The following is a 14,004-nucleotide window of genomic DNA, read 5'->3' on the forward strand; positions in this document are numbered from 1 at the left end:
GGTTTTATTTAATATTGTTGAACATTTTTTTCACTTTTCTGATCTTTTAAGTGGTTGTACAAAGAGTATCAATTCCTGCCAATTTATGAATAGAGTGAATCTTGATTACTGACACCCCTTCCTTCCATTAATCCCCCCTCACCCACAATCTATACCAACTCCACCCATCCCATTAATCTGGTTCTGTTTTCACATAGGTACTTTAAGTATTATAATTATATTCACCCAAATGAGATGATTTTCAAGGGTCTTCTCATCCTAAAATTCTGGGTTTTCATATTTAAATGGTTCAACATAGAAACTTTGTGTTTTCAATTTTGTTTCTGAAATTCCATTTCCTTTTGTTCTAAACCTCACTTTATAGTTTGAGTAATGAAATTCAGTATGACAATTGATGTAAGAATGGTACAACAATGTGTAAAGAAGGAAGAAGTAGTAGATTAGAAAGTATTTTAGTCCCAAAGCAGCATTTTATGTGGTTCAGCTCTGTACTCAGCAAATCAGCAAGGACACACTGTAACTAGAATGCTTAACTAAGTAAATTGCATAATTGTTACGCTGTTTCTCAACATACATATGTGGGCATAACTTATCTCTATTTGGATTCAGACCCCAAACTAGCATTTTTGTTCTAACCAGGTAATTGATGCTCAGTTTTAGAGCCTTGAATTTGGGGTTGTTGTTTTTGTTGTAGGGTGGTTGTTGTTTTCTGAAGAATAACACAGTAGAAAAGACACAAACCCACATTTGCTAGAACAATATTGCCAATATCCCACTAAGATTGCCTCCACCCCACATTTTTTTTAATTCTAGCTGTTATTTAAGGACAGTTTAAGTCTTAAGTTCTGATTTCTTTCATTTTTTATTTTAATTGATGGGTGATGGCTAACAATTTATATAAGAAAAATTTTATTAATCCCTTTTTTTCCTTTAATTTAAAGGTCTAGAAAGAAGTTTGGGTCTCATTGTGTTACTGTTTCTTCTGTGATTTCTAACTCCGGTTTTAATGCAGGTTCTGGGTTGACAAACATCAAGACAGAAGAGATCTCAGAAGTGAAGATGGATGCGGAGTTCCGACATGACTCAGGATTTGAAGTTCGTCATCAAAAACTGGTATATTAAAATAACTTTACCTCTTCCAACTACTGTTTGTCTGACCAAATGACCCATTAGCACTTGGTCCTTCTGTTAAACTGAGTTTAACCTAAGTTAAACTGAGTTAGGCACAAGGTAAAAGCCAAAAGGAAATGCTTGCCTGTAACACCATCCTGAAAACATGAAGAAAAGGGACTGCATGCATACTGTAAATATATTTTTACTGACTGGATGGCAAGTAAACTTATAAAGCACTTACAATGGAATTAATTTCAGTATAGCCACCACATTCATTAGCATGCACTTTTTTTCTAGATTGTAGGTTGAGAACTTGTAATCCAGAATCTAAATATTCCAAAACTCAGTACTGTGTGAGCACTGACAGGACACCCCAAGTAGGACATTTCATACCTTGAAATTTTGTATCCTGTGCGAAATCATTTTTAAAATATTGCATAAGTACCTTCAAGCTTTGTGCATAAGGTATACATGAAACACAGATTTTGTGTTCAGATCTTCTATCTCATCACCAAGACAACATATTACATACATACAAAAGTTGTGAAATTTCTCATGGAAAACCTTTTGGTCCCAAACATTTATGATAGAGAATTATCAACCTGTGATAACAGGTGTATTTGAAGAGCCAGAGCCTCGGCACCTGCTCACACTTGGTGATTTTATAGAAGACTTCCAATAGCCATTTTGCTTATCTTCCCCTCCGCACTGCTTCTTTGGGCCTCCCGCCCTGTGTTTCCATTCCTTCCCTCCCCTCCCATGATTTCAGCTCTATATAAGGGAAGATGGTGGGGTTGCCAAGGTGAGTAAAGACAGGAAGCGAGCAAGGTCACTGATCTTCACAGAAGTGCTGTTCATCAAAAGGCTAAAACAAACAAACAAAAAAAGGTATTTTTTCTTTCCTAATGTTAGAATTGGAATAAACAAAAAAAAGCAAAACATTGCCTTGTAAGGAAAGCAGCTCTAGTAATTCCATAAAACCTTTATCACCTAGAAATTCAGAGAGTTGAAAGGCTGCACAGTGCTCAGGAACCTTCCATGTTATCAGTCAGCAAAGGAAGGAGATTGAGTAATGGCAATAACATTTTCGTGAAATTTTCAGAAATGTTCTCAAATGCTTTCACTGCTGGGGGGGGGGGACTGAGTGTGTGTGTGTGTGTGTGTGTGTGTGTGTGTGTGTGTGTGTGTGTGTGTGTCCAAGTGCAAATGTGGGCATGCTCCTTTTTCATTTGATAAATGTCTTCTCCAGTATTCAATAAGGTTTATAAATCCTGTCTCTATCTCCAAAAGAAATGTTTTTATCACTCATGCCTCTTTGCTCTCTAAATTACTATGGCAAATCAGCCACAGTACGGGGGCTCAGCTTTGCATTTGAACTCCCATTATCTGTTTTATACAAAGATGGGCAGCCATTTGAGCTAGTTTTCGCTGGCAAGTTAATCTTCTATCAGTTATTGCAGAATCAGGATGCTCTTGATCTGACAGATGCTGAGATTTTTTTTTTTTAAAGACTGGAGGAACTGGTAAAGAATCGGGGGCTGGTGGGGCAGAAAGCTGAAGACAAATGTGCCCCATCACATGTTCCTGGGCCTGTCACATAATCCCTTCCCAGTAATTACACTACCTCCCATAATGCGACAGTGACTAATGACAGCAGCAGCAATTAGGGACATCAGCTCCCTCTGCTGAACTACTTGATAAGATAATGTACTACAATTAGTGCAATGAATATTACAAAATTACAGTATTTTCTTAAAGACACAGGAATATGTCCAGACTCACATTTATTCCTGATTACCTCACTCCAGTATCATTAACTAATTAATGATTTCCTTTTATAAATAGAGCTAGCTTGTTTAGTGAGCAAGGGGCCTAATTATGAGCAATTTCTAATTTTGTTACAGATACTTATGAGTAACATCCTTTGAGAAATTTGCATTATCAGCTAGCATCAAGTTGCCTTTTCAGATTGCTGCAGTGATAGTTCTAGCAATGAACATCAGGCATTTGATATCTTGAGGCTTAGTCACAAAACTATTTCTTCCAGCCTACCTAACAAATGGGGACATATGTTTTCCATTTTTCTTTTCTTTTTTTAAGCATCCCCTTATATAATGATAATAAAGCTGCAGGGTGCATTTACTGTTGCATTTAAATAAATTTTAGAAAAACAGTGACTTGATTTATAAAACAATACAAGAAATGTAGTGCAATAAATTTATCATATTGAATAAATTTCTTCTTTGGAAGATTTTCCAGATTTCTCTCTGTGTTTAGTACAAAGCCATGGCAAGAATAAAGCAACACTTCCAGTTTGGGTTTCTGATCACAGCAGAGTAAGAAAGCATGGGTTATGCATGAATATTAAGATCCTCACCACTTCTTCCACTTAAAGCAGCATTATGCTTTTGAAGGCATATGCTTCTCAAGGTTAATGAGAACCTTACTGAATTATTGCAGCTTAAAGTAGGCAACAAAATGTCTTTTTCTCCCTTCCGACTCCTTTGTTTTAGAAGCATACAGCCATGTATTGAATGAGTCCCTCCCAAGATAGGAGGGCATGCAGGTTTGAAGAGCACCTAAGGCTGAGCCGTTATGAGTCACGCATCCAGTCTCCTTCCTACTTTGAAACCACTGCAACCAGTACAATGCTGACTTCCCATTAGAATCTCGGGCTATGCCTTCACAGCTTTGCTAGATCCAAGAGCTCCTATCCCACCACTCACCACATGCGCACCTGCCCAAGTGTTCTAGATCTCTCTAGACTGACACTTTGACATATGATGGGGAGAGTAGACTTCCCAGAACTGAGAAAGCCATGTATTATTCATCGTTCTAAAGACTAGGATTGTCCTTCCTAGTGACCTACCAACTCAAGAGGATAATACTGAGTTAGGACAGCAGATTGTCTAATGCTTTCCACGCACCTCATTTGAATATCTCCTGCAATGACAGCCCTTTTTCTCTTGCTGTCTTTTCAAGGTGTTCTTTGCAGAAGATGTGGGTTCAAACAAAGGAGCCATCATTGGACTCATGGTGGGTGGTGTTGTCATAGCGACGGTGATTGTCATCACCTTAGTGATGCTGAAGAAGAAACAGTACACATCCATCCATCATGGCGTCGTGGAGGTAGGTAAAGGTGGAGACCAGTTTGCAAGTGGGAATTAAAGGAAGACTAGGGGAGGAAATGCTGCTGAGCCTTCATCAATGGAGCAAATACTTGTTTATAGCAAAAAAAAAAAAAAATGATCACTGCTCCTCCGTGGTGCTGAGATTACACTGGTTCTTCTCTTGCTTGAGTTTTCATTATTGTGACTGTGATGAGCAAAGCATTGAGGTCATGTGTTGCTGTATCAATTTATTACCAAGATATTGCTAAGAATTATGCCTGGTTTCAGAAGAGCTGGTGGGAGTTAGAACTGAGTGCACAACCATTTTTCTGTGTACAAGTCTAGATGTATTTGGACACACACCCAAAAAAGCAGTATAATGCATGAAACCCGGGGGGTGGGGGGAAAGAGGAAGAGAAAAGATTCAGGAACTAGAGAATGAGCTCCTACAGAAAACAATAGCTCTGTCACACCATTGAGGTTTGCTCTTCCCTTCAGTGGTGTAGCTAAAGCTTGTGTCCCTAAAAGCAGTTGTTACCAACAGCATCAGTTTCTCTCATTTCTTCTTACATCATTTTTTCCCATTTCATTTCCTTAGTTGGAAATAGGTCTTTATGTTGAAAATTTCAAAAATCCCTTTTAATTTTATTATTATGATTCTCTTGATGATTCATCTGCCCAAGAAGCAAGCTTCCTCTCTGAAAAGTTTCAACGAGTGAAACTGACCATTTTGGCTTGCTATGGTGGCTGCCATAACAAAATAGCACAGGCTGGGTGGACGAGATGACAGAAATTTCTTTTCTTTATCCTGGTTTGAACTAGAACCTCACGCTGGCAAGCCCACGTGGGCCATGACCCAGCCCTTCTTTTCTTTAGTTATTTTTCAGCTAGGATCTTGTGTTTGTGCCCAGAACCATCTTTGGACTGTGACCCTCCTACCTCTGTCTCTCAAATGCCTAGGATCATAGGCAGTTACCACCATCCCTGGCTTTTTTGTTGTTGTTGTTCTTAGTACCAGCCAGCCTCTCTGAGTCCTTGCTAATATGTCTCCCCCTCCCCAACCCCGCTTTGTGCTGTTGGGGTCTAACTTAGGATCTTAATATGCTAGGTAAACACTATTCCACTGAGCCATATCTCCAGTCCCCTTATTAATCTTGGGTCCCTAAAGGTGATGATGGGGGAACCGGGAGGCTCAGACAGAAAGAGTGCTGAGAACTTGATAGGCCAGGCAGGTGTAGGTGGGGACAGAACAGCTGACTTCTCGACAGCAATTTTCTGGCCCCTCTCTGGATGGGGCTGCCCCTTCCTGTGGGAAGGGAGATGGACTTTGTCATAGATAGATGCTAGAAGCCAGGCCTGGTTGGGTATGAGCAGGAGCAGCAAGCATATGGAGTTCCAGAGATTCTGTAAAGACTGTAAGTATAAGCAGGCTGGAGCCCAGTGCTATCCAGTATGAAGCACCTAGCACCGTGGCCTAGCACTCATGCCAGGCCTTAGTACCTCAAGGATAGAAAAACCCTTATTTGTTGAGCTCCTACCATGAACACCTGGCCTTGTGCTAAGCCATTTACTTCCTGGGTCATCTCATCGAATGTTTATGACAGCTTCATGAAGCGACTGTGCTGTTGTCCCATTTTATAGAGGGCAGCCTGGGAGACACATTGAGACTCCCATCTGAACCCCCAGGTAGAGGCAGTGGCACACACTGTAATCCCAACCAGGTAGGAAAATCATGATCAAAGGCTGGCCTCTACAAAAGGTGTGAGACCAGGGCTGAAAAATAACAAAAGCAAAAAGGGCTGGAGTCATGACTTAAGGGGTAGAGTGCCTTCCAAGCAAGTGTGAGGCCCTGAGTCCCAAACCCAATCTGAACGAGTATTTATCTATCTGTGCTATGAATCCAAGTGTGACACAATGATGCCTGGTAATGAAGGGCAGGGAATGGGCTCCAGCAGTGTGCTCTCGCTGTCTCCTCCCTCCTTCTCGGGGATACGTGGCACTTAGGAAAGCACCCGAGACATCTCATGTACTTTTCTAAAAGGACATTTTTCCTAGCTCCCTTGTCCCCCAGTTTTCAGGTAAACAGAATCCCCCAGTGGGAGGCTCAATGTCTTGCGTTTTAGCAGTCTCCCATAGTGCATGAGGCCTGTGGTCAGGCTTGGGAATTATTGACTCATAGTGCTATATGGACACTCATTCATGTTTGTGACTCCAAGCAAACCTTTGGGGAATAGAAAGTGGCGTGTGCATGATATCCCCTTACCTCTTAAACATGCTTCCCCAGCCTGGGTTCATGTTTCTTCTGGTCAGTTACCAAGCAATAGCTCTGAAATGTGGAAGAAAAGCATGTGACGCATCATCCTAGATTCTGAAAAATAAAAAGAACGAATGAAGGCAAGAAATGATGTAAGCCAGAGGTATCCTTAGAGGTGGCAGAGACTCCTAGTGCCACACAAAGTACCCATTCTGCTTCCTGATTTCCAGTGGGCCTGGCAAAGCCCATTGGCACAGCTGATGTTTAGATGCAGGGGAGCACTTTTGTACACTAATGTACACGGGCACTAGATGTCGGCAATGCATCTATAGCCAGGTGTGCTGATGCAGGCCCGTGACCCCAGCTAGTCAGGAGGCAGATGCAGGAGGGATTGGGCATAGCTCAAGTGACAGCTGGCTTACCCCCAGGACTGAGAAGGAAGACAGGGAGAAGAGGAAAGGGATGGGGGGAAGGAAGAAAGGAGAGAAAAAAAATACACGTATAGCTTCGTAGCTTTGTATACTCCTCGCAGCAGCAGTTGGCACTGAGGATTAGCACATGGGACCGAGGCCAGGAAGCCGCCGGAAATCTAGGTGCCTGTGTTGCATGCCCGGCTCTGAGCCTTGCATTTCTGGGAGAGATCTAAGTTTGCCTTTGGAGTTTGTAGAGGATTAGGTAACACTATCTAATTGCCGTGTGTTCTGCTGCCCTTGATGAATGCAAAGAACTGTTGAGAGTACAAAGGCTGCTAGGTGTCCTGGAGGAAATGAAAGTATCATTGTAACAGCCAAGCAGTCAAAAAAAAAATTTTTTAAGGCAGTTGTGTCCTTCATCTCCAAAGCAAAATAACTTTAAAAAAAAATCCTCGCCTTTTTTGCATTCTCAATTAGCTGTGATACTAAGAAAATAGCGTCCAAGTTCAAGAGGCATAATAAATAGCGCAGCCAGGCTGTCCCTGGAGAGCAGACATGGAGTGCGAAAAGCCACTCCTTGTTGAGTGCTCATCTTTAAGGATGCTGTTCTAACTTGGAGGTCTGCAGGCTCATTACACGATTGCTAATTAAAGCCTAGTGACCTCATTTGTTGACCGCAGTGCAGATGGAAGGAAGCAGGAAGGACTTCCCCACAGGACAGCGGCGGCAGAACATCCATTCAAGCAGAGTTCTCTGTGCACTGGCCCTCCTGTGACACTCTGTGATGCTGTTGTTGAGTGTGACTGTTCCACTGGGAACAGCCAGGCCTGTCCCTAGAGTAACTGCAGCCACTACCCAGGGACAGAGCACAGCAACAGTTCTGCGCAGCGGGCTGTCTCTTCTACGAATGGAAAATTAAATCAGGATGCACTGCAGAAAAATGAATACACCCCATCTAGGGCTCTGTATCTTTACTCTAGATTTCCTTTTATCCTACTCACTAAGAGTTTCAGACCTATATTTATTTACTTACTTGCTTGGTTACTTATTTATTTTACAAATATAAAATGTCACTGGACACTGGTGGCTCATGTTTCTAATTCCCTAGCTCCTCAGGAGACTGACATCTGAGGATTATGATTCAAAGCTAGCCTAGGCAGGCTTTGTACATATGTATGCATGTACATATGCATAGATACAATATGATAAGAACACAGATGATGAAAACCTTTAGATAATAATCATGAGAAAACACTGCACTCCAAGAAATTGAGACTTCTTTGCTATGCTATAGAGAAAATATATATGTATGTATGTATGTATGTATGTATATGTATATGTATATATATGTATGTATGTATGTATGTAGCATACCTTACCTATCATTCTCTGATACTCCCGGATTCCTTTCTAACTTATGGCTGCATGTATCATTAAAACAAACTTCCATGTGACTGGGTGTCTGATTTTAACGAACAGGAAAGACAAAAATACTAAGCGGATTTACCCACTTAGGGCTTGAGTCTGCACATTAAGGTTTTCATCGCCACCTGGTGGCTGGATGAAGCATCTGCCTAACTGATGGACAAAGGCTCTGGGCTTGGATGTCCACATAGAAAAGGAAAGACAATCATGGGTGTTGAGCAATCTTAACAAAAGAAAACTGTGCACTTTGTCTTTTTACTGCTCTAGGAGTTCTGTGTGCATTCTGAAAGGACTGTCTACCGCCTACCACTCTGATCTCTGACGTGTGTGCACGCGCACGTGTGTGTGTGTGTGTGTGTGTGTGTGTGTGTGATATCTTGATGTTGATTTTAAACTCCGTTCTCCACACTTCTCAGGTTGATGCTGCAGTGACACCTGAGGAGCGCCACCTCTCCAAGATGCAGCAGAATGGCTACGAGAATCCAACTTACAAGTTCTTCGAGCAGATGCAGAACTAGACCACCGCCACAGCAGCCTCGGAAGTTGGACAGCAAAACCATTGCTTCACTACCCATCGGTGTTCATTGATAGAATAATGTGGGGGAAAATTAAAAACAAACCCTTCTGTTTTATTATTTACTCATGATCGCCTTTTGACAGCCGTGCTGTAACACAAGTAGATGCCTGAACTTGAATTAATATACAAATCAGTAATGTATTCTCTCTCTTTACATTTTGGTCTCTACACTACATTATTAATGGGTTTTGTGTACTGTAAAGAACTTAGCTGTATCAATCTAGTGCATGAATAGATTCTCTCTCCTGATTATTTATCACATACATAGACCCTTAGCCCGTTGTATATTATTCTTGTGCTTTGTGGCCCAATTAAGTCCTACTTGAAATATGCTTTAAAAAAAAATCGATGGGGGATGCTTTATGTGAACGTGGGAGTTTAGCTGCTTCTCTTGGCTAAGCATTCTTTTCCTGATCACTATGCATTTTAAAGTTAAACATTTTTTTTAAGTATTCCAAATGATTTCGAGAACTTTTTTCCCCCATGATTGCATTTACTGTACAGGTTGCTGCTTCTGCTATATTTGTGATATAGGAATTAAGAAGATACACATTTATTTCTTTGTGCCTGTTTTATGTGCACACATTAGGCATTGGGAATTTGAACTTTTTAGATCCATGTATCTTTGGATCTTTAATTTAAAAAGAAATCCCTGTTCATCATAAGCTCTTTTACGGGTGGGGGTAGGGGATGCTCCGTTGGTCTCAAATTACCAAGAATTCTCCAAAAACAAATTTCTGCAGGATGATTGTACAGAATCATTGCTTATGCCATGATAGCTTTCTATACTGTATTACATAAATAAATTAAATAAAATAACCATGGGCAAGACTTTTCTTTGAAGGGCGACATTAGTTAAAGGTAATTTGGGGGGAGCAGGGGAAGAAGCATATTCCATTTCCTTCGTCCATTCTGAAACATTTTACTTCAGATACCCAATGGAAAGGAAAATGACAAAAATGAGGCAATGGAGAAGGCAAGTCTAGGCAGACCCTTCTTTAAGATTTGCCAAATTTGTATAATATGGTGTTTTCATGTAAATAAATACATTCTTGGAGGAGCACCATTGTGCTGGTGTGAATGTTTCTATGGGAACAAGCTGGATCACTTAGTGATGTAAAGATTCATGAGAAACTGTCTCACCTTGGGCATTCACACCTAATGTGTCTTGATTGCAAATCTGAGTTGGAAACTGGGGCCAATGTACATGTCACAGTGCTATTCAAATATTTCATACTCTAAGTGGTACTTGTTACTTATTCTAAAATAACTGTACTGCCACGTCCTGGTCCTTATGTATGTCCCAGATGAGAGACAGAGAAAACTTAAGGGAAATAAAAACTAAAAGCCAGCTGATGGCTGTCTCTCCATGAGGGCTGTAGTCTAGCCACGCTTTTTGTAAGTAGGTCAAGGGCAACTGAAAATTGTACAATATTCATCAGCATTTATTCCCTGCCTTAAATCCTCAACACCCGAGGGGAAGTCTCCAGACTCAGTGAAATGCCCTTTTGTCCTTTAAGAAAGCAAAGTCGCCATGTAAGAACCACTGCTCTGTATTTGAGTGTCATGTATGCATTTTTTGTTTAATTGAAGAAGCCTATCTTACTTCGTGGGCTTGTAATGGAACCCCATGGGCCGAATGGTAAGACCACAAGTTCTGCTCAGCCCTGGAGGTCCAAGGTACAAGATGAAGTTGCGGGTGTGGTTGGGTTTAGGGAGGCCCTCTTCCTGCTTCTCCGGTGGCTGCCTCCTTTGGCCTCACGTGGCATTCCTCTCTTCCTGAGGCTCCAATCTCATGACCAAAGTCCAACAACCTCTGCAAGGTCCCACCTTTACACACCACCATCAGGAACTAGGGAGAGCACTGATACTGATACCCCCCATAAATCAAAATACATTGTATTATTATGTCATTCTGCAGTATAAACTCAATGAAACTTCACCTGAGTATAACCTGTTTTCGTGCCTTGTTAGGGGCAATTAGACAAGCTATACGTACATAGGACAGAATGTAGGTAGAAGCCACAGTTCCGTTGTGCCTTTCTGAAAGAAGTAATAGGTTAGAGATGAAAAAAAGGCTCAGTTAGAACAGTATTTAAAAAAATAATAGAACATTTCTCATGATAAAATGGAAGTCTGAAACGGTATTACATGACAGTGCTTCCAGCTAACCCTCAGCTATAGTAATCACAAGCTTTAATCATTTTAAAATCAATAATTTCCAAAGCTAAATATAAATGTATATGCATATTAAATGTACTAGACGCATTCCAAAATGTATATTAAATATATCTCATCAAAAGATAATCATTTACAATCTGGGTTCTTTAATTGCTTATTGATAAAAAAAAAATCCTCCAGCTGGTCTGGAATGAATCAATAGATAATTTACACAAAACTGACCTACTGCCTAATAGAATTATATTAGTGCTACCAAGGCCAAAAATCAATATGATTTGGGGAGATTTGATGTGGCAAGTCCAATAGATAAGAAATGGCACCTCAGTATAGTTTTATTTTACATTTGTCTAATGCATTTTTTCCTAAATTCAGAGGCTATTTCATAGCTCAAATTTTTCTGTATACATCTTTAAAGAGTTTTGAACTTGATGTCTACTTTAGTATCATGATTTCAACTTCTGTTTCCATTTTCTTAGAAAATTCCTTATTGCCCTTTATATTTAGCTTTCTCAATGGCTAAGTTTTAAAGTATCTCTTATCTACAACACATTGTTGGGTTTTGGCTACCTGAGATAATTTGAAAAAAAATTTTATTGGCAAGTTAGGTCCATCTAGCTTTGTTAATGTATCTTCTATATTGATTATCAATCCTGATAAAGCCTGTAATTACTAAGTACATATATTGTATACTATACTGTACCTCTAGTGAGAAGCAAAGATCTTCCATTTTTTAAAATTTTGTTTACATGAAGTGTATATGTTGAACAAATCTAAAAATTCAAAATCTGAAATGGTACAGAATCTGATATTTATTTACTTATTTATTTATTTATTTCGTGGAATGGATTTAACCCAGCCTTGAGCAAGGTAGGCAAGCACTCTTACTGAACTACACCCCAACCTTCAAATTTCTGAGTTAGAGACTCAGATTCCTGATACCCTACAGAGTAGACACCCTTTCTGCCAAGAATCACTTAGATATTTCTAGAATCATTCACAGGCTACACCAAATTACCAGTATAAGTAGACAACAAGCAGGGCAGCTGGTGGAAGATACTAAAAAGATTACATATCTATCCTATAATGTACAGAATGCTTTTGCAAGCTAGATGCCCCCTGCCCTAATACCTTATGTGCCATGGACAGAAAAATTACTAAATATTGCCTTCATGCTAAATATACAAGATGCATACAAAACTAATTAGTTGTTTGGGGTTTGTTGTTTGTTTGTTTTGCCAGTCCCAGGGCTTGAACTCAGGGCCTGGGCACTGTCCTGGCTTCTTTTTGCTCAAGGCTAGCACTCTACTCTTGAGCCACAGTGCCACTTCTGGCTTTTTCAGTGTATGTGGTGCTGAAGAATCAAACCCAAGGTCTCATGCATGCTAGGCAAGCACTCTACAGCTAAGCCACATTCCCAGCCTGAATTGTATGTTTAAAATAGGGCCCCACTCCCCAAATATCCAAAACACTTCTGATCCCAAACATTTGGCGCACTTTCTTTTGCAATACTTTCTGCAATTCTCTTGGCCCTTCTTACTCTTTTACCTAGTCCTAAAATGATGCTCTTTCACCTACACAGTGAGCATATCTTTTCCCCTTTGCTCTCCCTCCTCTATTCTTCCAGATAAAAATTTGTTTTACTGGATCATTACATAATGTTTCTATCCTTTTTTCCCCCCAGTCCTGAGGCTTGAACTCAGGGCCTGGGCCCTGTCCCTGAGCCTCTTTGAGTTCAAAGCTAGCTCTTTGTCACTTGAGCCGCAGTGCCACTTGCCACTTTTTTCTGAGTACTTAATTGGAGATAAGAGTTTCACAGACTTTCCTGTCTAGGCTGGCTTTGAACAACAACCCTCAAGATCTCAGCCTCCTCAGTAGCTAAGATTACTGGCATGAGCCACCCACACCTGGATGTTCATGTGTTTTTAAAAGCTCCTTAGATGACTCTTCTCTGTAGCCATGATGGCGAGCATACTGTTTAATCACAATATGCCTCTGATGAGTTTTTATTTTTTACTATAGTTTATTCAAGGTCTTCTGACTTTCCAGCATGGCTAGCTCATTTTTTCATAATTCTACTAGAGGCCTTCATGGAGCCCTCTTCTTCAGGTCTATGTTGCTCAAAAGTCTTGTTTATTTACCTGTACCATAATCATCTGTGTGCCTTGCCATAGTGTGTATATGTGTCTGTATGTGTGTGTGTGTGTGTGTGTGTGTGTGTGTGTGTGTGTGTGTGTGTAGAATTTCATGGATCTCAGCCTATTGACATTTGGGGGGAGGCCTAGAGCTCTGGGTTTTGAATAATTACCTCCCTCATTTAATTAATCCATGAAGGCTTTGGGTGCTGGGGGAATTCTTAGTAAGTTTCTGCCCCACCTTTCTATTCTGCATGCTAGGTGAGTAATCTTAGATGCAGGAAAAATACTCATAATTAGGTGTAAAGCAGTAAAATCGAGACTTTTTTTCTGAGTTACTCAGATTCCTGATTATGTTTTAAGGACATGTAATGTGACTACAAATGCAGTGCATGTTAATTAGAGAATAAACAAAATGTAGGAAGAAAACAGCTTCACTAATAAGCCAACTATCTTGAGACAAGCATCACTAATCGTTTATCCCATACACTTAGTTCATTCAGGCTGCTATAACAATGTACCATCCAGCAAAGTGCCACAGATCAAAGTACTATAAACTGTGTAGCTTATAAACAATAGAACCTTTTCTTCCACAATTCCCAGAGCTAGGAAACAAAAGATACTACACTAGTGGGTTCAGTGTCTACTAAAGACCCTTTCTCTGCTTATGTCCCACATGTTGAGTTTTTGTACATCATGAATACATGAAAACTCCACCCTCAGAACCAAATGGTTTCCCAAAGGCTCCACCTTCTGACACCATGAACTTGGGAGTTAGGACTTCAACACAGAACTTGCA

The 14,004-nt window shown here is 40.4% G+C and overlaps 1 protein-coding gene across 6 annotated transcripts in view; it reads left to right on the forward strand.

The window, feature by feature from the left end:
* Positions 1–9,771, forward strand: part of LOC125351537 (amyloid beta precursor protein) — a 198,353-nt gene extending 188,582 nt beyond the window's left edge. For all 6 annotated transcript variants that reach the window (XM_048346371.1, XM_048346372.1, XM_048346367.1 and 3 more), the window contains 3 exons: positions 1,013–1,113; positions 4,096–4,242; positions 8,732–9,771. In XM_048346371.1, the coding sequence (XP_048202328.1) occupies positions 1,013–1,113; positions 4,096–4,242; positions 8,732–8,833 (350 nt within the window). In that variant the 3' untranslated portion in view covers positions 8,834–9,771. The remainder of the gene's footprint in view (positions 1–1,012; positions 1,114–4,095; positions 4,243–8,731) is intronic.
* Positions 9,772–14,004: the final 4,233 nt, after the last annotated feature.

Source organism: Perognathus longimembris, chromosome 5, assembly GCF_023159225.1.
Source record: "Perognathus longimembris pacificus isolate PPM17 chromosome 5, ASM2315922v1, whole genome shotgun sequence".
NCBI lineage: Eukaryota > Metazoa > Chordata > Mammalia > Rodentia > Heteromyidae > Perognathus > Perognathus longimembris.